Source organism: Heterodontus francisci, chromosome 37, assembly GCF_036365525.1.
Source record: "Heterodontus francisci isolate sHetFra1 chromosome 37, sHetFra1.hap1, whole genome shotgun sequence".
In the NCBI taxonomy this organism is placed as follows: Eukaryota; Metazoa; Chordata; class Chondrichthyes; order Heterodontiformes; family Heterodontidae; genus Heterodontus; species Heterodontus francisci.
The window spans coordinates 31184720-31205055 of record NC_090407.1 but is presented as its reverse complement, the minus strand read 5'-3'; the positions used below and the strand labels follow the sequence as shown (position 1 = coordinate 31205055).

Sequence of the window (20336 nt, the reverse complement as noted above, 5' to 3'; positions counted from 1 at the left end):
AGCACTTTCAAGAGGTTGACAATATTGGAAGGGAAAATAAAGTAGGGTAAAAAGATTCTGGCTTTAAGTAAGAAATGCATTATGGCTAAAGTAGTTTTTTTTTTAAATGTCTCCATTCTGCTTTGCTCCTTTTTTTGCAAGCTAGTTTCTCTCTGGATGCTAAGTGTTGAGAGAGGGAGGTGGCTGAAATTACATTTCAGCGTTTGAAATGATCAGTGCTTCCTCTTCTAGGGACCCCTTGAAAGAAAAATATAAAAAGAAACCACACCTGTGCTTGGCATGTGCACTGGAATTTGTGACCCTGATGGATTGTCTTATGGAATCTTTGACGTGATATTCACGGTACATTGCCTTGTCTCACCGAGTATGCTGAAAGGAGGTAGACGTTCTCTGCCCATGTTATTAGCATCTTCTGTTTTCGATGTGAAGTTCAGTACAGTCAAAAGATCCTGGAGTTTCAAAGCAATGCAAGACGCTACAGTATAACGTTCAGTATAACATTTATCGATAAATTTCACAGGGTCTCTTTATTCATTCATGGGATGTGGGTATCACTGGCTAGGCCAGCATTTAATGTCTGTCCCTAATTGCCCTTGAGAAGGTGGTGGCGAGCTGCCGCCTTGGATATCTGCGTTCCATATGAGGTCGGTACACCCACAGTGTTAGGAAGGGAGTTACAGGATTTTGACCCAGCGGCAAAGGAATGACGATATAGTTCCAAGTCAGGATGGTGTGTGCCTTGGAGGGGAACTTGCAGGTGGTGGTGTTCCCCTGAATTTGCTGCCCTTCTCCTTCTAGTTGATAGAGATCGTGGGTTTAGAAGGTGCTGTCTAAGGAGCCTTGGTGCGTTGCTGCAGTGCATCTTGTAGATTGTACGCACTGCTGCCACTGTGTGTCGGTGGTGGAAGGAGTGAATGTTTGTGGCTGGGGTGTCAATCAAGCGGGCTGCTTTGTCCTGGATGGTGTCGAGCTTCTTGAATGTTGGAGCTGCACCCATCCAGGCAAGTGGAGAATATTCCATCACACTCCTGACTTGTGCCTTGTAGATCGTGGACAGGTTTTGGAGAGTCAGGAGGAGCGTTCCTCACCACAGGATTCCTAGCCTCTGACCTGCTCTTATAGCCACTGTATTTACATGGCTATTCCAGTTCTGTTTCTGGTCAATGGTAACCCCTAGGATGTTGTTGGTGAGGGATTCAGCGATCATAATACCATTGAATGTGATGGGGAGATGGTTAGATTCTCTTTTGTTGGATATGGTCATTGCCTGGCACTTGTGTGGCACAAATGTTACTTGCCACTTATCAGCCCAAGCCTGGATATTGTCCAGGTCTTGCTGCATTTCTACACTGCTTCAGTATCTAAGGAGTCATGAATGGTGCTGAACGTTGTGCAAACATCCTCACTTCTGACTTTATGATTGAAGGAAGGTTATTGATGAAGCAGCTGAAGATGGTTGGGCCGAGGACACTACCCCGAGGAACTCCTGCAGTGATGTCCTGGAGCTGAGATGATTGACCTCCAACAATCACAACCATCTTCCTTTGCGCTAGGTATGACTCCAACCAGCAGAGAGTTTTCCCCCTGATTCCCATTGCCTTTAGTTTTACTAGGACTCCTTGATGCCATACTTGATCAAATGCTGCCTTGATATCAAGGGCAGTCACTCTCTCCTCACCTCTTGAGTTCAGCTCTTTTGTCCATATTTGAACCAGGGCTGTAATGAGGTCAGGAGCTGAGTGGCCTTGGTGGAACCCAAACTGAGCGTCACTGAGCAGGTTATTGCTAAGTGAGTGCTGCTTAATAGCACTGTTGATGACATCTTCCACCACTTTACTGATGATTGAGAGTAGACTGATGGGGCAGTAATTGGCCGGGTAGTACTTGTCCTGCTTTCTGAGTATAGGACATACCTGGGCAATTTTCCACATTGCCGGGTAGATGCCAGTGTTATAGCTGTACTGGAACATCTTGGCTAGGGGCGTGGCAAGTTCTGGAGCACAGGTCTTCAGTACTCAGGCTGGAATATTGTCCGGGCCCATAGCTTTTGCAGTATCCAGTGCCTTCAGTCGTTTCTTAATATCATGTGGAGTGAATCGGATTGGCTCCCTGACGTGACTGACTCCACAGCATATGCAAGATATACAGCTCTACTCATTACTGATGTATGATGCAATCTGGGGTACAAGATGTGGAATCCTGCACTTGCACTGCAGTTGGGTAGCTTTGGAGCTGGAATCAAACCATGGGTTACATCTGTTGTGGCCCAGCTCAGTTCAGATTCAACTGCACGTCTGGAAATGGATTCTGAACAATTGTGGAGCCGTTCCGGTTTGGAAAGTAAGTGTAACCAGGCACATTAGACAAAAAGCTCTTTAGCAAAAATATTATTTTAAAAATCTAAAAATGGCTGCAGTGATGCACAGGGCAGCAGCTGCAAAGCAGCAACCAGTCATTTTGGCTATTTTAGGACAATCTGTAGGAGATGGGTGTTAACAACAATGAACGTAAGCTACATGTGGAGTGTTATCAAGAGTGTGTGATGCATTGAGAAGTGGGCTGCATCGTTTGATGCTGAGTCGCACAGACCAGGATTTGTCCCTAGTCTGCTGAATTGAGCTGATCTCGTTGGGGTTGCTAGAATTGGCCTTGGGTCCTGAGGCTATGGAGGGGATGAAGTTCCCATCGTGATCGCTATTCAGTAACCCTTGCATGGGTGTGTGGAAGCTTGAAGAGGACAGGTTTGGGTTTTACTGCCATAGCCCCTGTTCTAATGGCTTCCCAATGGAAGCATGGAAAGGCAAGTAAGCAATGGAGAAAGAAGGAGTGATCCAAATCCACACTGGAAGCAGCTGCAGAAAATCTGCAGTATTGGTATCCAGCCATAAGTTAACTGCATTGCCCCTAATGGGGCATCCTTCGATCTCAGTCCATCTTGTTTTAACCTGTAACGACACTTGTCCTTCCTGTTGGAAAGCATTTTTGCATTGAGGCCTTCCACATCACTACTGGGCTTTCCTAATGGGTTCAGCAATCTTGAACGTTAGTGAATGTGCCTATTCTGGCAAGGAGTGAGTGAATACAAAACCAGAGGGGCCCCACAACATCCAGCTTCGACATTACCTTCTCTGAGTTCGGGAGGAAATCTTGGCCTAATGTTTTTTTTAAAAAAAAATGTTTTGTTTTGTAGATCATCCAATACCAGACAGTTCGATATGACATTCTGCCTCTATCTCCTCTTTCCCGCGTCAGAATAAGTAAGTACTAATCCTGTGATCTAATGACGCCTTTTGTACAGCACAAATTAATCGTTTTCAGTGCCTGCATAGATTGTGACGTCCAATAACAACCAAATTTTAAAATTCTCTGAATTTTCAGTGTAACTTGAGACTTTTGGCAGGAGCACCACAGATCTCAGCAGTCCATAGGTCTCCAGTTCAGTTGTATGAAAAAGAGAGAGCATGAGAGATGCTTCCGCTGTCAGCTGGGAACTGTGACCTTTTCACTGCTTGATTATGTCTGTTGACAGCTTGCAGAGGAAGATTGTACCTGAGCATGTTGTATTTGTAGCATGCTACAGGTTGTCATACGTTTGCATACATTGAGGATTGTGTGCACTTCCATGTACTTTGATCATGACTAAAGTGATGGAATATGTCTGTCTCCTAGATCTGTCTGTAGGCCTCCCTGCCCCTCCATTCTGTCTGTTAGATACTTGGGCTGTTTGTGAGTGTAGGGGATAAGTTTGGGCAGGCTATTAAGCTGGGCCTAACTGATCTGTTGCTCACCCAACATCCAAACATATGCAGTTTTCAGCAGGAGGTCCCTAGTTGTGGAGCTGGGGTGGGGTGGGGTGCCTGGCTGATTTCTCTTCAAACTAGTGGATCCTTGTGGTACTTCAGATGCAACAATGGAGTTTGGCCTCCCTGGGTTGTTGGGGGTGGTGGTGGTGGGGGGTCAAATCAGGGGGAATTTCCATTTGTGACTACTGGTCAGTGACCCGTGTTAGGAAGTGTGCGCAGCAGCTCCCAATCTAATGGCTTCCCAAGAGGCCTTGAGGAGAGTCTGATTAAGTAACCTGCATCTCTGGTTAATTACTTTAACTATTTGGAGGAACTGTGCAGTCTGGGAAATGTTTGTACGTTTCAGGCTACAGGTCAGAAGAATCTAACGTTTAAATGATCAAGTTTTTTTTCTGACATCTGGTGCATGTCTGACAAAGCATATGCTAGACACAACATTTGTGTTATTTTATACATTTTTCTTTGCTTTGCTTCGACTTGCCCCAACCCAGAAGCAATGAGACCTATTATATCGCCCCTACCACTGTGGATAAGGTCACCTAACTTGACACAGGCAAGGGTTTGATCTAGGGCCTTGCTGTTCTGCATAGATCAATGCACAGGAGATGGGGCATTTGTTCAGAGCTATCAGGGGACCCTCGGTACTGGGAAACTTTTTTTTTTAATTGTCAAATAATATCTTTTGAGCAGTTGTAGTTGAAAAAGTTTACTGTGTTCCTCCAGTGATGGAAAAAATGTATTAGCATATTGACTCAAGGCAGTGGGGAATGTGGTGAACATGTAGGATTTTGTCTGACTTTCTATCTTAGTTGTCAATTACAGTACTACTTTAGTCCATAATCCTCTCGAGTCCTGAGCGTGTGGTAGGAGGATTTCAGCTGAAAGTGAACTTTTTTTTTAAGTAAGCTACTGCAAAATGTGTTTTTGATTTGCTAATCATTTAGGCTGCTGTAGCCAGTGAATGATGGTTTCCTTAGGCTGTCTGGTTTTTATCAATTTTCGGATCAAGCACTGAACAAATGCTAATGCCAGTATTGGGAATAGATTATTACTGTAATAATACAAAAATCTTCTTTTTAAAAGAACTTAATTTGTCATGTTGTCCCTTTCCCCTCCCTCCCTCCCACCCATTCTCATTTTCCCATCTTGTTTAATTTTAATTTCACTTTGTTCCACTCAATTAACCTTTTCCAAACTTTCTTTTTGTCTTAAATAAATTAACTTGTAAATCTTCATGGTTGCTTTCCCCTGGCTGCAATTTCAGAGATAAGAACTTCCCTTTATGTATTAGCAAACAACCTGCACTTTGGGTCCTGCTTATAGCCAATTAAAAGTTAAGATTGCTGCAGTCAGGAATTTTACATTACAACATAAAAAGGGCCAGCCAATGAAGGAAAATATTAGTTCTATCATAAGGGAAAGAGTAAACCTGGATGAGTGAACTGGTCTGTGGCACGCTGAGGGGTTAATTCTGTTCTCTGGTATATTGATCAGTGAAAGTTTAGGGGCTCCGTTGACGAGCTGTAAAGGTTCACAACAGCCTGCACTTGTAGATTGAAGTACGAGGACAATAAATAGGAGAAACTGTGGGTGCAATGGAAGTAATTATTAATAGCTGAAAGGTGGTAAGACAGGTTGAGGTGAGAAACAGGGGTAAAGAGACACAAAATTTACACATTTTAGTTCCTCATGATGTGTTTTGGAACTTGGTTGTGATTTGGGTCAGATCCTATGGTACAGGGCTGTGGGTAAGTGTGCTGTCTGCTACTGGGGTGAATATATCCGACAACTGTAGATTTTGGCTGTTTTGGGTTAAGAAAAGGGAGAAGATGATCAATGAAGAGGGGAGGTTTATGCTTTTTGTGAATTTATTGAATTTTTCATAAATTTCATTTTAGGAGCTTGGAGGGGGATGCAAAGCACATTGCTAATGGCTGTACGCCGAATTTCCAGAATGTGGTTGGTTATACACGGTCTAGATATTGTTGGATCTGATTGGTCCCTGCGAGCATAGTCCTGGAATCTGATTTGTTGAAGGATAGGTTGTCTCTGGTCTGTTTGAAGTTCAGACATGTCATTACTCTTGCATCTGTGATTTTATTGGTCAAAGGAGCACCATGATGCTGCATTGACATCAACCTAAGCCTTAAATGTCTATTAAATTTTCATTCCTCCTTTTCCTCCCTCTATCTTTGCAGATCAAATGAAAAGGAAAATCCTAGTTTTAGATTTAGATGAAACATTAATCCATTCGCATCATGATGGAGTGTTGAAACCAACAGTGAGGCCGGGCACACCACCAGATTTCATGCTAAAGGTGAGACGGTGACACTGGGCAAAATTATCTTCGCCTTTGTTTGAGTTCTGATTTGAAATAGATATTCATGTACACATAACCCTGTTTAAATGTGGGTCTGGTGCTGTACTGCCCTGTTTCTTTTTTGGGTGGTTTTCAATGGGATATGGTAGTGGTCAGACCCTTGAGGCAGTTATTCGTGTAGTGTAATTCAGTGTGTCAAAATGAATGATTCAATCAATACCACATGGTATTTGAAACAGTCTGTCTGTACTGGCAGACTGCCTGTTAATGTTTTTGCAAAAAAGTCCAGGATTAGTTCCTCCTGCCCACCCTCGTGGTTTCATTTGACACCAACAGAATCGCCTGTTGCTCCTAACAGCCAGATCAAGCGACTATTGAAGATTAGATGGGATTTTGGTGAGCTGTGAGCCAAGCAAGGTGACGTGATGCTTTGGTGTGGCCTGAGGTAGATGGTAAGATGAATGTCTGTGGTCAGGTTCTGCTTGTGGGAACGTGGAGTGGTAGAAGCAAGTTTGTCCTGCCTGGAGGGAAGTGGCAAATCAACAGGAAAGGTAACCGGTACACACGCACATGGCTCAAATTGACATTGTCTGAAGGTCGGGGACAAATTAGCAGCAACTGGTGTGAAGGTCAAGGAAATTTAAAGGGAGAAGGGTGAAACAACATGTCTTTAGAGGATGGTTCATATATTTGGTGTGGGAAAAGGGCAACCGGCAACTAGCGTAAATAGGTTATTTGAAATAAAAATAGTTTCAAACATTCTGTGCAGGTATTGGTTCTGCATTAAGCTTAACTGTCAAGCTGAAATAGTTGATTCAGTTAGGGAGCTCCTGTGTAGAATAGTTCTCAGTATGAATCTCACCCTTTTTAAAATGTTGCAGGAATGTTTCCAGCACTGAGGCTGCGGATATGCTGGAATGAGCTGTTTAGTAATACGAGATGGATTCAGAGCAATAGCGTTGACAAACACCCACGCGCATGCGGGGTTACACAGTTGTTCAAAAGTTGTGGCTGTAATTTCAGATTGGTTAGCTGGAAGTCTATGCATGTTTCAAAGCCTACTGCTGGCCTGCACGGGCTGAAACATTTAACTGGTACAACAATGCTGTAAAAATGTTACATTAAGAAAATGGCCTGTAACACCATTATACAAACCATTACTACTTATCCAAAAAAAAATATGTTCTTTAAATTGACTTTTTTTGTTTGGTTTGGAGTTGATTGACACTTGAGTTTTAAAAAAAACTTGCATGGTCTAAATGATTTGAATTCTTCATTGAGCCAATAGAAAATTTGTTTTATCTGCAGCTACAAACCCTTTGCACAGCCAAGAGCAGGAGGCACACCTAGGAAGTGTGTTACAAAAGTCCTTCAAACTCTTTATTACAGCCTTAATTGCAGACGCAGCGTTAAAACCTAAATGAAACATATAGCCTCTCCCCATTAACCACAGTCCATCTCTCAACCTGGATTTTCAATGGGCTCTTGGAGGCTTAGTGCCAGCAGCAAGTGACCAGCTCCAGACCTTAAGCTATTGTTGCCTGCCATTTTTTTTTTTGAAACTGAGTTTTTCTTTAAACTTCAAGAAGCCAATCATTGTAGATAAATCAACTCCCTACCCAAACAAGAAAACAGTCAAGTTATAAAACATATATTTAAAGATTTACTTTGCCCACCATTTGTGAACTGCTCTGGAGATCCATTACTTGACTGGAGGACAGGAAGTTGATGCTCAACAATGCGTTTGGATTTAAGTGTTAACCACCAACAACAAATGTTTCCTATCCTCCATCCCCATGAACAGTGGAAAGTCAGTTTTTCTCCTGGGAAAGAGCAATCAACTCAAAAACGATACAATACCACCAGGAGTTGTGGATTTGAATGATGGGTTATTGTGGGCATGTGATTTTTTTCATGACATGAAAAACGCTCAGCAATAACATTTAGATTTTGTATTTTCAAATTTGCATTGTCTAGAGAAAACATTTTGAAGCACAAACTTTGTCCAAATAATATGCAGCTGCACTTCAGACCAGCAATGTATATTTAGGTGGCATCTTTAATACAGAAAAATCTTCCATGGCACTTCAGAGGTATATGAGAAATGACTGAGCCAAAGAAGAGATTATGAGGCTTGACCAAAATCTTAGTCAGAGGTGGGTTTTAAGCAGGAACTTGGAAATGGAAATGCAGAAACAAAAGGGTTTAAGGAGGGAACTCCAGAGTGTGGGGCTTAGGTGACTGAAGGCATAGTTGCCACTGGCAGGAGAAGGAGTGTACTAGAGTCTGAGGAACAGGGTTTGGAGGCAGGGGATGTAGTGCTAGAGGAGGTTACACAGCTGAAGAGGGGCGAGGCTATATGGGATTTAAATGTGAGCATGAGAATTTTAAATTTGTGGATCAGGGGTCAGTTTAGATCAGTAAGGTCTAACCTGACTTGATGTGGGATGGATGGTATATAAGTAGTAGTGTTTTGGATAAGCTGCAGTTTAAGGAGGGTGAAGGATGGAAGTTGGTGATGAGAGTATGGAGTTTGTGGTGGGGATCAAAGATTAGACTTTGATCTTGATATTTAGCAGGAGAAAATTACCGCTCATCCAAGACTGAAGGTTGGGCAAGTGGTCTGGTGGCATGGAAGCAGCAAAGGATGGAGAAAATGGAGGTGGATACCACTGCACGTAAAAGATTAACCATGTGGTTTTGGGTGGTGCTGCCAAGCGATGCCATGTATGTGAGGAAGAGGGGACAAAGAATGGGGACTTCCTGAGGTGATGGTGTGGGAATGGACAGAGGCCATTGCTAGAGATGTTTTCAGTACGATTAAATAGATAAAAGTTGAACCAACAAGGGCTGCTGCACATACCTGGATTATAGAAGGGAAGCATTGCAGAAATAATTATGAAGACTCTAGATCTCCTGAGAGAGATAAGTACAGATTAAATACATATTCTTTCTCTTCTAAACAATGGTCAGGTGAAATACTGGTGCTTAACAGATCTGTCATAAATGGTGGGAGTAGTTGAGATGACTAAAAGATGACTAGAAGCTTCTTTCACATAGCCGTGTGAGGTTAAGTGTGATTCCTTTTTTAGTAAGCCTCACAATAAATTGAGTTAACTTGGAGTGTTGCAAGTTACACTTGAATTGGGTTTTAGTTTTAAACTTGGGCACGGAGCTCTTGCGGTGAATGTTATGTGCTGTGTGTTCAGGTTAGGAACATAGGAAATGGGAGCAGGAGTAGGCCATTCAGCCCCTCAGGCCTGTTCTGCCATTCAACTAGATCATGGCTGATCTACCTCAAAGCCATTTTCCCACACTATCACATACCCTTGATATCTTTAATATCTAGAAATCTATCGATCTCTATCTTGAATATACTCAATGACTGAGCTTATATTTTAATAATGCACTCACTCTCTCTGTTCAGGTACTTGTCGACAGACATCCAATCAGATTTTTTGTACATAAAAGGCCTCATGTGGACTTCTTTCTAGAAGTGGTGAGTTAGTTGAAATACATTATGAATTTTAAAGCCCTAACCCACTTAAAAACAAAAATGTACTAATGTTTGTAACAGGAAGGAAATTTTATCAGTTACGAGCACAGACAGCAAAACCATTTAGATGCATGGATCTGTGTAAATTGTTGTGTCTGATAAAGGGAAGAGGGATGAATGACTATGATCCATTTTTATTTTTCTCTCATCTCCGAGCCACTGACATGCTTGGGTATGATTCAGTGAGCACTACAACGTGCTGGGATGTTGGTCCAAGGATAATGAGTCATGCAGCTGTTTGGTTCCAAGGGAACGGCACAGTGACTTTAAAGCTTGGGATGAGGTTCATTGGGCAAAGGTTCCTTCTAGTACTTCACTCAGGTGGTCATTGAGTCTCAGGCGAGTCTATTTGACTGCAGGGGGCATCAAAGTCGACCTTGATCCTATCCTAGCCTCCACGCATGCAAACTTTCTCTGAGGTCCCCAGATAGCATGGGGACCAGGCGCTCTGGATGGTTTGAATATTTCTGCTGTTTTATTCCTATCTTTAGGGCTGCAAGGCTAGTTGTAGTAAGCCCACTGTTTTCTTGAATGAAATCAATTAACTCAGCCCAAACCAGGATTGAATTAGGGACCTTCAAGGTCAATGTGGCCCAACACTGCAAGTAATGAATTCGATAATGAAGTAAACTGGGGATCGGCCCTTCAAGAAGTAGGACAGCCAATTAGTTTTTTTTTCTGTGTTTTAAGGTGCAGTTCTGCAGTTTTGCATCCTCAAACAGAAATGATTTGCTGTGGACTCTCGAGTCTGCGCTTTTGATACATTTACAGCTTACTGGCTGATAAAACTCCCATGATGTGCTTTGGGATGTTTTACTATGATCCAGGTGCTATGTAAATCCAAGTTGTTGTCGTCAACTGGCTGCACATAAATGCAGTGCACAAGAAGCTCCTGTGCGTCATGATGCTTTTCCTATACTCCGTCTAGTTCTCCTTCCTATTCTGTGCCTTTGCACGTTAGCTGTTATTTTAAAAATGTTACTCATGGTAAGCTTCTGGTTTTTTTTTTAATAATTAGCTGTCTCTGAGATATTACATTGACTTGAAGTATCATTGTGCTGCTGAGGCACATTCCAGGGACCTTGAAGCTTTAATCTGCATCAGTGTCAAATTTGTTTCATTTTTCTACCATTTAAATAAATAAATGAGGGTTTTATTTAAAATAAATAGTGCATTATTCCACGGTAATCAGCTGTGGCTTTGTGTTTTTTGTCAGGCCAGCAAGTGGTATGAGTTGGTGATTTTCACCGCTAGTATGGAGATCTATGGTGCAGCTGTAGCAGACAAACTAGACGACAACAAGAAAATATTAAACCGACGATACTACAGACAGGTACGGAACAGCAGATCCTCCGTAACCAGCGCAGAGTGTAGTGAGATGTCTGAAACATTGTCTCGTGAGTGAAGTTTGATATAATTTCTCTTTTCTGTCTGCTCTCGTGTGTTTTCCCTTGCTCTTTCATTCGTTATGTCGTGTTTGTGCTCTCGCTCTCCTCTCGTGCTCACTTGCTCTCTCTCTACCCCATCCCCAGATATTCTGATTTTATGCAAACTGGGGTTCATCTATCTTTTTTTTAAAAGTTTATTACAGCTCTTATTTTGTTCCATACATTGAGAGAAAACTAAATCATATTAAAGTGTTAAGATTTTGCTCTCACTGTGCTAAAATCGCAACAATAATCCAGACTCTGGATGGATGATTGTTGTAAGAAAACTTCTTGCTCACTTCTTTGCATTAGATGTTGTCCCCACGATGTAAAGGGAGCAATACTGACTTTGGAGGGGATATTTTCCCCCTCTTCTCCCTATTTAATTGCTGTTAAAATTTGTGATCCTGGGCAGGCACTGCTACGAGGAGGAGAATGGAAATATTAGTACATCTTTACCCCCACCTCCCAGAGGTGGCTAACAGACCTGAGAATTACCCAGTTTGGGCTCTAATCTATGTTGATTTAGCTGAACCTGGTAGGCATGGCAGTATGGGCAATACCATTGATGTAAGTGCCCCTGGGTTAGAGAGGAGAAAAGTTAACCTAGCCTCTTTTGCCCATCCATCAGCTGGAAGTGCATGTTCAACTGTTGGGACAAGATCACGTTTCTGTGATGCCTCAATGGTGGAATAATGAATTGCTATTCAACATGCTGATAATGAATGATGCTCACTTGGGTGAGGTACGACATGATGCTAGTAGAGCCATAGCCCAGCAAGGCCCTTGATGTCTTCATGAGTGGAGCAGAGAAAATAGGTGGAAAAGATGGGGGAAAAAGAATCGGCTTGTATGTTGTCTATTCTTGTTCTACTAATCTGATAGAAGTTTTGTACCTTACTGTTGTATATTTCTTTCCTCAGCACTGTACACTTGAATTGGGCAGCTATGTGAAAGACCTTGCAGCCATTCACAGTGACCTCTCCAGTATTGTAATATTAGATAATTCGCCAAGTGCATACAGGGGGCACCCAGGTAAGAACATAAGAAATAGATGCAGAAATAGACTAGACAGAGCCCTCGAGCCTGCTCCGCTATTCAGTACGATCACAGCTGATCATCTGCCTCAACTCCCCTTTCCCACCCACTCCCTATATTCCTTGATTCGTTGAGAGATCAAAAATCTGTCGATCTCAGCCTGAATATACTCAATAATGGATGATTGTTGCTTTCTAACTCTTCAATCATTTTTACCTTTTTCTCCCTGCTGTGACCACGTTGTTATTGGGATTTCAGTAAAATGTAATATATTTGAATGAGAAAATTATACTACAGGTTTGGTAATTTAATGACCTGGAACTCACTGCCCACAAGGGTGATGGAAGCAGAGACGATCAATGATTGAAGGAAATTGGATGGACACTAGAAGAAAATAAACGGGGATCGAGCAAGGGAGTGGGACTGACTGGATTGCTCCACGGATAGCTGACGTGGGCTCCTCCTATGCTGTAAATGACTCTGACTCTGAGATGTAATGGGCATGTGAGATTTCGGTATTATGTCTACTTAAGCTTTGAAAATCCCTCAGCAGTAAATTAGAATCTGTACTTGGAAGCTTCATTAGAGGACATATAACATTGTCGAAGAAATCTTTTGCTGAACATTAAATGCATTTTTTAATATGCTTTTCCTGCCAAACATTGATTCAGTGAGCCTGGTGACAGCACTGAGAATACGCTTGTTACACAAAAGTAGTCTGTTACCCTTCCATCATCTATTTCTTGAAGGCTGTGTAATCTGCTCTAACTGTAGCACATTTGACATTGTGCCAAAGTGCCTGCACTCTGAGATGTATGCTGACACTTATTTCCTGGTAAAACACCAGAATGAGACTTGGAGGATAGGTTGCATATTATCTGAACGGATATAAACTGAGAGAGGGGAATATGCAACGAGACCTGGGTGTTCTCGTACACCAGTCACTGAAGGTAAGCATGCAGGTGCAACGGGCGGTAAAAAAGGCAAATGGTATGTTGGCCTTCATAGCGAGAGGATTCAAGTACAGGAGCAGGGATGTCTTGCTGCAATTATACAGGGCCTTGGTGAGGCCACACCTGGAATATTGTGTGCAGTTTTGGTCTCCTTATCTGAGGAAGGATGTTCTTGCTCTAGAGGGAGTGCAGCGAAGGTTTACCAGACTGATTCCTGGGATGGTGGGACTGACGTATGAGGAGAGATTGAGTCGGTTAGGATTATATTTGCTGGAGTTCAGAAGAGTGAGGGGGGATCTCATAGAAACCTATAAAATTCTCAGAGGGCTTGACAGGGTAGATGCAGGAAGGATGTTCCCGATGGTGGGGGAGTCCAGAATCAGGGGTCGAAGTCTAAGATACGGGGTAAACCTTTCAGGACTGAGATGAGGAGAAATTTCTTCACCCGGAGAGTGGTGAGCCTGTGGAATTTGCTACCACAGAAAGCAGTTGAGGCCGAAACATTGTATGTTTTCAAGAAGGAGTTAGATGTAGCTCTTGGGTCTAAAGGGATCAAAGGGTATGGGGCAAAAGTGGGAACAAGCTACTGAGTTGGATGATCAGCCATGATCATAATGAATGGCGGAGCGGGCTCAAAGGGCCAAATGGCTTACTCCTGCTCCTATTTTCTATGTTTCTATAAACCTGGCTTGTATTTCCTTAAATTTAAAAAAAACTCATTCGTGGGATGTGGGTGTCACTGGCCAGGCCAGCATTTATTGCCCATCCCTGATTGCCCTTGAGAAGGTAGAGGTGAGCTGCCTTCTTGAACTGCTGCAGTCCATGTGTGGTAGGTACACCCACAGTGCTGTTAGGATTTGAGTATAGGAGATTGAGGGCTGATTTGGTGAGGTGTTAAGAGGATTTGATAGGGTAGATAGAGAAAAACTGTTTACTCTGTTGAGAACAAAGGGACAGAATCTTAGAACTAGAGCTGAACTATTTGGGAGCGAAATCAGGAAGCACTTTTATTTACGCACAGCAGTAGAAATTTGGAACTCTACCAAAAGCCTGTGAATGCTTGGTGAATTGGAGCTTTCAATATGGAGATATTTGCAGATGTGTAGCAAAGGCAGGAGAATGGAGTTGAGGTACAGATAAGCTATCATCTAACGGAATTGTTGAGCAGGCCCAAGGTGCTGAATGGCCTACTATTTCTCCCCCCCCCCCCCCCCCCCCCCCTTGTACAATCCTCATGTGAATTATATGAAGTGCACCGGCCACTGGTGTCCACCTTGACAGAGTTGGTTATTGGAATGTCTCATTAATTGGTTCTTCACTGCACACCCGCTTCGGTTTTTTTGTTTTCTTTGATGTAAATTTTTTTTCCTAGCAGAGAGCGTTCCTTTCAAAGCGCGGTGAAAATCATTCCAAGGTGCAAAGGTGGGTGAGCTATGAGGCAAGATTTTAATAAACTCAATCTCTACATCCTCGAGAGAAGGAAGTCAGGGGAGCCTTTTATTGAAGTGTGTAAAATATTAAGTGGCATAGCTGAAGTAAATCTTGAATATAAATAAGTTTTGAGACAAGTCCACATTTAAGATGGTTAAGGGTAGTCATTTCATACTTGATTTTCTTTTAGATGGAGCCACAAATATACAAGCATCTGCCAATCAGTAAACCTGCTTCACCAATTAGGCTTTGCAGCCATAAGGAGATGAGCCACATTAATCAGAGAGCATCTTGACAGCGGAGTGGTGTCTTTTTTTGAATTGGACAGTATGATGTCTTTTATTGTAAACAGCGCATCGTCCGACTTCATATGAACAATGTCTGCTTATTTTAAAGTAAGACAGGCTAGTAGGACTGGAGGTTATAAACATTAAAGAGAAAAGCACATTTAGATCAGATAGCAAAAGGTGGTGATTGCCTGGAATAATCTGTCAGACAAGACAGAGAAGACATAGGCTGGTCTTTTTCTTGTGTAGTGTTTCCTTGGAAAGTTGTGTTAATCTTGTCTGTTTGCTTTTCCCCATCCCACACAGATAATGCTATTCCTATAAAGTCTTGGTTCAGTGATCCTGGGGATACAGCTTTATTAAACCTGTTACCTATGCTTGATGCATTAAGGTAAGTTGATCATGAATTACCAAGTACAGGATGCTTTGTGAGTTTCTCATGCTGCCCAAGCTTGATGGGTTTTAACTTCAAGCGTTATTTAACAATTGTGAATATATTCAAATGGCTTGACAAGAATGGGTCCAAAGAATTCTGGCCCCTCACAATTTAAAACATTGTGTGTCCCCCTCTCTCTCTCTCATTCTTTGAGTTCTAATAAAGTATGTATCTTGCTTCAGTAGTTTAGTGGCTACAGTTCAGGTTAACTCTTTTGCTCTCTCCACAGATGCTCCCTGCCCTGAATATTTCCAGCATTTGCTGTGTATTTTATTTCCGATTTCCAGAATTGGCAGTATTTTGCTTTCATTTAGTTCTATGCTGGTATTTATGCTCCACACAAATCTTCTTCTCCCACCTTGCTACATCTAGCTTTATCAGTATATCCTTCTAGTTATGAATTTCTTGCTGCTGAATATTATCCAGTAACCCATACCATAGGACCCCCTGCCTCCCTCTGTGGTCATATAGCCTATCGGAATCAATTGTTTGGGCTCTCATGAAATAGAGAGGGGTGCCAAAGGGCTGTTGGCATCTACAGAGTTGTGGCTTAGCAAGAGTCTGTCTCATCTGAGGGAGACTGAGAAAATAACAGGAGGGGTTGGAAGGTGTAAAAATAAAAGTCAGTTATGCTCCAAATTAAGATTTTTCTTTTTGTTGTTTCTCTTCCCTTCAGGTTTACATCGGATGTACGGTCTGTCCTCAGTCGGAATCTCCACCAACATAGACTATGGTGAAGTTGAATTAGGTTTTTCTGATGTACCCTTGTTGACAGTTCATGCTGTGTCCTCTTGTACTTTGAACATTGTAAAACCTGCACTCCAGGGAGGGGTTCTGAGTATGCATGAAGTGACATAAACTCAGTAGATAGTCAAGACTGTTTACTTCTGCGTGGACAGATATACATGTGAATGTTAAATGCGTTCAAATCAGTGCTGAAATGGTGCATCTTCTAATGCATTTTAATATATCTTTTTTTTTGTTTATAAAATGGTATTTTTGAGCTGAACTTCGCTCAGTTGTCTGAGTAGAAGTTTTTCTTTTGAAGTGTGTTCTACCTTTTAACATTTGATTATGTAAAAAAAAAGACCCACGAGAATTAATTATCAGTTTATAAGTAACAAGGTGACCAGGCTGCTTCCCATTGAAAGGGAGCCAAGTTTTTTTTTATCTGCTCCGTCCTTCTACACGATGCCAACTTTTCACTCAGCAGTTTGACCAGGAAAAGTGATCCCAAGCCTGAGCCTGCCAATGGTGCTAAACCGCAAATATAGAACGAGGCTTTGTTTGGGCCTAGATTTTTTTTTTTAAAGCTCCTCCTGAATGTGAATAGTTCTGTCAATTCAGCTTTTTCAAACAGTATTAATAATTGCATATCAAATGAATAAAATCCGATTTCCAGTACAATAATGGATGATTTTGTATCATGACTTCATTTCATTTATCCCTGAAGCAGCGCCGTTTAACTATAATTGTAACTCAATCTTGCCGAAAATCTTATTTTTTTCTAATCAATGACTGTTACTTTCAGTTGAAATCCTGTTAACTTCCACTAGGATTTCCCCAATTACCTTGCATTTTATTTGACCATCTCTCTCCCACCTGCTTTCTCTTCTCTTTTTTTCCAGACTTGTCTGTTGACTCAATAGGTAAAGGAGCCATGTACCATAGTACTGGGCCATGCAGATGAGAAGGTTTGATTACTGACCTGTGGAAGTACTACAGTTAGCCTTGCACCTGTGGTCTAAGGAGGGGAAAAATGAACACTGTTTCTACTCTTGACCCCTATGAAGGGACTGCTACTGAAAATTGTGTGTATAATATATATAATGAAAGAAGGATGTGTTAAGTGTCCACTGTTGAAAGGCCTGCTGACACTCATTGTCTCGGCTCACACATAAAGTATGACCAGGGAGGGAATCTTTTCATTTTTAAATGTTTCCTGAGAGAATAGCTTTGCTAACATCCATTTGGCATCAAATGACTTAAAGAATGAAAGACTGTTGTGCTGAGATCACATTGTAAGGCTTTTTGCTGCACAAGTGTAATGGTAGAGTTGGTAGTGCTCCCTCTGTCGACAAACCATCAAATAAAATTCCGCTGTAGGTTGTGAGCCCGTGGCGCTATTTAAAGAGCACAAGAGAGTGTTCTCCTGATGTCCTGGTTTACATCCTTCCCCAACAAATAGTGCCAAAAAACAATTAAACTACTGATTCACCTCATTGCTGCTTGTGAGACTTTTCAATGTGCAAAATGGCTGCCACATTCGTCTACATTACAGTAACAGTGCTTCCAAGAAATATGTTGCATGGGAAGCACAATGGGGACTTCCAGATAGATGTGAGAGAGCACAATATAAATACGAGTTTTTCCTCCCTTGTTTCCTCTAATTATGCCAAGATTTTGGAGAACTCTTGCAGTGTCTGGTTGGAACATTTTGCTACTTTTCTAACACTAAGGAAAATGGCAAAGTATATATGTAGTGAGGAAATAAGAACTTGGAGTCAATTAGAGGACATTAGCAGCTGAAGACTAAAATATCCTTTGCAATCTATTTTTAAATTGGGATATTTTACAGATGCATAGAATTTAATGTGCCTGTGCTGGTGATACTGTCTTCCATTTTGATGGTATTGGCCCAAAAGGCTGTCCCTGGTGCCAAGCAATTAATTATGTTTTGTTATGGTAGGTTGGCCTCAACGAAGAGCTGAGATCACATCAATATGGAACTGTTGCAATGCACACTCTGGTTTAAAGGGGTTTGACCCTTCATCGGTCATTAGTTGGGGCTGCAGTTCATGTGCTCAGTAAAGGTGAAATACTTGCAGCGGGGGAAGAGTGCTATTCTGGGCTGTTTTTGCACATTTAACTTGTCTGAAATGATACTGGTATAATGCAGACTAGAGGATAACTGGCTAATTAATTCAGTGATGTAGGTTATTTGTATCCTCTAGATGTTACAAATATCGAGTGAGATTAGGTTGGTAATGGTTATTTGACCCTTCCTTAGGTTAATACCTTGGTTAAACTGGTCCCTGAAATCTTTGATTGCACAGTCATCATAAATAGAACATCTGTCAGAGCCCATCAAGGTACCTGCTGCCAACACAATGGGGTTAATGAAGACCGTTTCAGAGCATGTATTTAACAATATCATAGGGGCTAATTTCATGACTGACCAGGGTTTATTTTGCCATCTGAGAGAATGGGGGTGAAATTTGTAATTTTGTACCCCATCACCATCTTCTCAAAGAAGCATTGACATTTATGACACTCAAATCTCCTGTATATAAAGTCTTGCAGTGGAGGTTCAGCATTTTAGTTGACGTTTGGTGAAGGATATTTAGATGTGGAGTGAAACATATTTTCAGGGGAATGGGTGTAATGGTAGCAGATTCTCTGCTAGAATGCAGCTTATACATAAAGGTGCATTGTAATAGTTCTTTGAGCTGTATTCTTGTCCACGCTTTGCGGCCCCAATTTTAAATCTCCCACAACCCTCCAGGGCCTCGCGAAAACCAAGCTGGAGATAGTGGCGGAGGGACAGGGGAGGGTATGCTCTTTCCTGCCCTGATGTGACGACTAATTTAAAATTAGAAGTGGCAAGGACACTCGCCCCAAGCAATGGGGTTCTCTTTTTAAGTATGTAGATCAACTTTTGTGGCATAATTGGGGCTCCTACCTGCTAAACCTGCTGCCCCTGCACCCCCACCCCCAGTCCAAACATCTCCAGTCAGTAAGCTTATGGTATTTAGTTATTGTATATTTTTATCATGTGGACAGAGCTGCTCATTACTCTATCACTAACACACTCTCTTTGCCTTTGTCCCATGACAGTTTTGTTGTTTAATCTCTCCTGCCCTCTGCTCTATCACACACCTTCCCTTTTGTTCTCTTCCCCACCAAGCTCTCTTCCCCCGCCCCCCCCCCCCCCCCCCTCCAACCACTTGCTTAAAACCTAATTATTTTCTAACCATTGCCAGTTCTGATGAAAGGTCACAGACCTGAAACTCTGCTTCTCTCTCCACAGATGCTGCCTGACCTGCTGAGTATTTCTAACACTTGCTGTTTTTATTTCAGATTTCCAGCATCTGCAGTATTTTCCTATTATTGTATGCTGGGGCCTGTTTCCCTGTGACCCCGGCAGCAACATCGCACTACTTCAATGGCTAGGCTGTTGCTTCCCACCAACGTTATGGCTGTTTTGGTTGGTAAACATAATCCCAAGGAGGCCTGGTCATTAAAATTGGGCAACACTGCCTGCAGCGACTCCCAGATGGGCATGGGTTACTGCATTCCTGCCAGGGAGTTAAAAGGGAGCCCTATGTCTTACTAATTTGAGAATGGCAAAGAGAACTGTTTTATCAGTTTGTACCACAAAATATCTTGCCCTAAACAGGAGGATGCTCTATAAAACAAAGAGGAATCTGCTTTTGGGAGTTACCTGGTATAGTGTTTGTGAGTATAGCGTTGATAGACCTCTTGCTAGAACCCAGTTTACGTCTGTATTTTTGGTCAGTAGGGATTGGTTATAACAGTCATTTTTGTGCTGGATTCTTGGACATCCGAAAAGCACGAATTGGCATTTTTAACAGCTGACCGGTGAAAGCCTTAATGCATTACTCAGCCATTCATGCATGATGTGCTCCATTCCATGTTCTGAGTCCAAAACTGACCACCTGAGCAGTGAGTACTTGGCAGTTTATAATGCCAGTGAGTCTTAACTGTGCTTCACTGGACCAGTTTGAGCAATACTGAACTATAAATTAGTTGAGATGATTGAAAATTCTCATCACTTTCTGTATTTGAATATTTATAATTGCTTTCTAGAAGAGTTTAAATGTAACTCTGACCTGTAATAATTTCTGGGGTCTTACACAGTTTACAGAACAGCTGTTTTGATTATCTTGCTGAGCACTGCTTAACCATTAACAGCGTACACCAGTAGTCCAAAGCTGTGTTAGAAGATGGCCTAAAAGAGCTTTGTGGGATTTCCATTTTCCAATGTAGTGATCATTGGAAGACCCTCCCCAAATCAAACTTTTAACTTCCATCCCTGTAATTCACCAATAAAGAAGTCTTCCC

The 20336-nt window shown here is 42.0% G+C and overlaps 1 protein-coding gene across 4 annotated transcripts in view; it reads left to right on the top strand.

Annotated features, from left to right (window-relative positions):
• The first annotated feature begins 1443 nt into the window (after window positions 1-1443).
• Window positions 1444-20336, top strand: part of LOC137352238 (CTD nuclear envelope phosphatase 1A) — a 43502-nt gene continuing 24609 nt past the window's right edge. For 2 of the 4 annotated variants that reach the window (XM_068017489.1, XM_068017488.1), the window contains exons 1-8: window positions 1448-1553; window positions 3191-3257; window positions 6002-6120; window positions 9551-9622; window positions 10896-11012; window positions 12030-12141; window positions 15122-15206; window positions 15928-15984. In XM_068017489.1, the coding sequence (XP_067873590.1) occupies window positions 6007-6120; window positions 9551-9622; window positions 10896-11012; window positions 12030-12141; window positions 15122-15206; window positions 15928-15984 (557 nt within the window). In that variant the 5' untranslated portion in view covers window positions 1448-1553; window positions 3191-3257; window positions 6002-6006. Of the gene's footprint in view, window positions 1554-3190; window positions 3258-6001; window positions 6121-9550; window positions 9623-10895; window positions 11013-12029; window positions 12142-15121; window positions 15207-15927; window positions 15985-20336 lie in introns of those variants that run through there. The other 2 variants (XM_068017485.1, XM_068017484.1) reach the window with 2 other exon arrangements.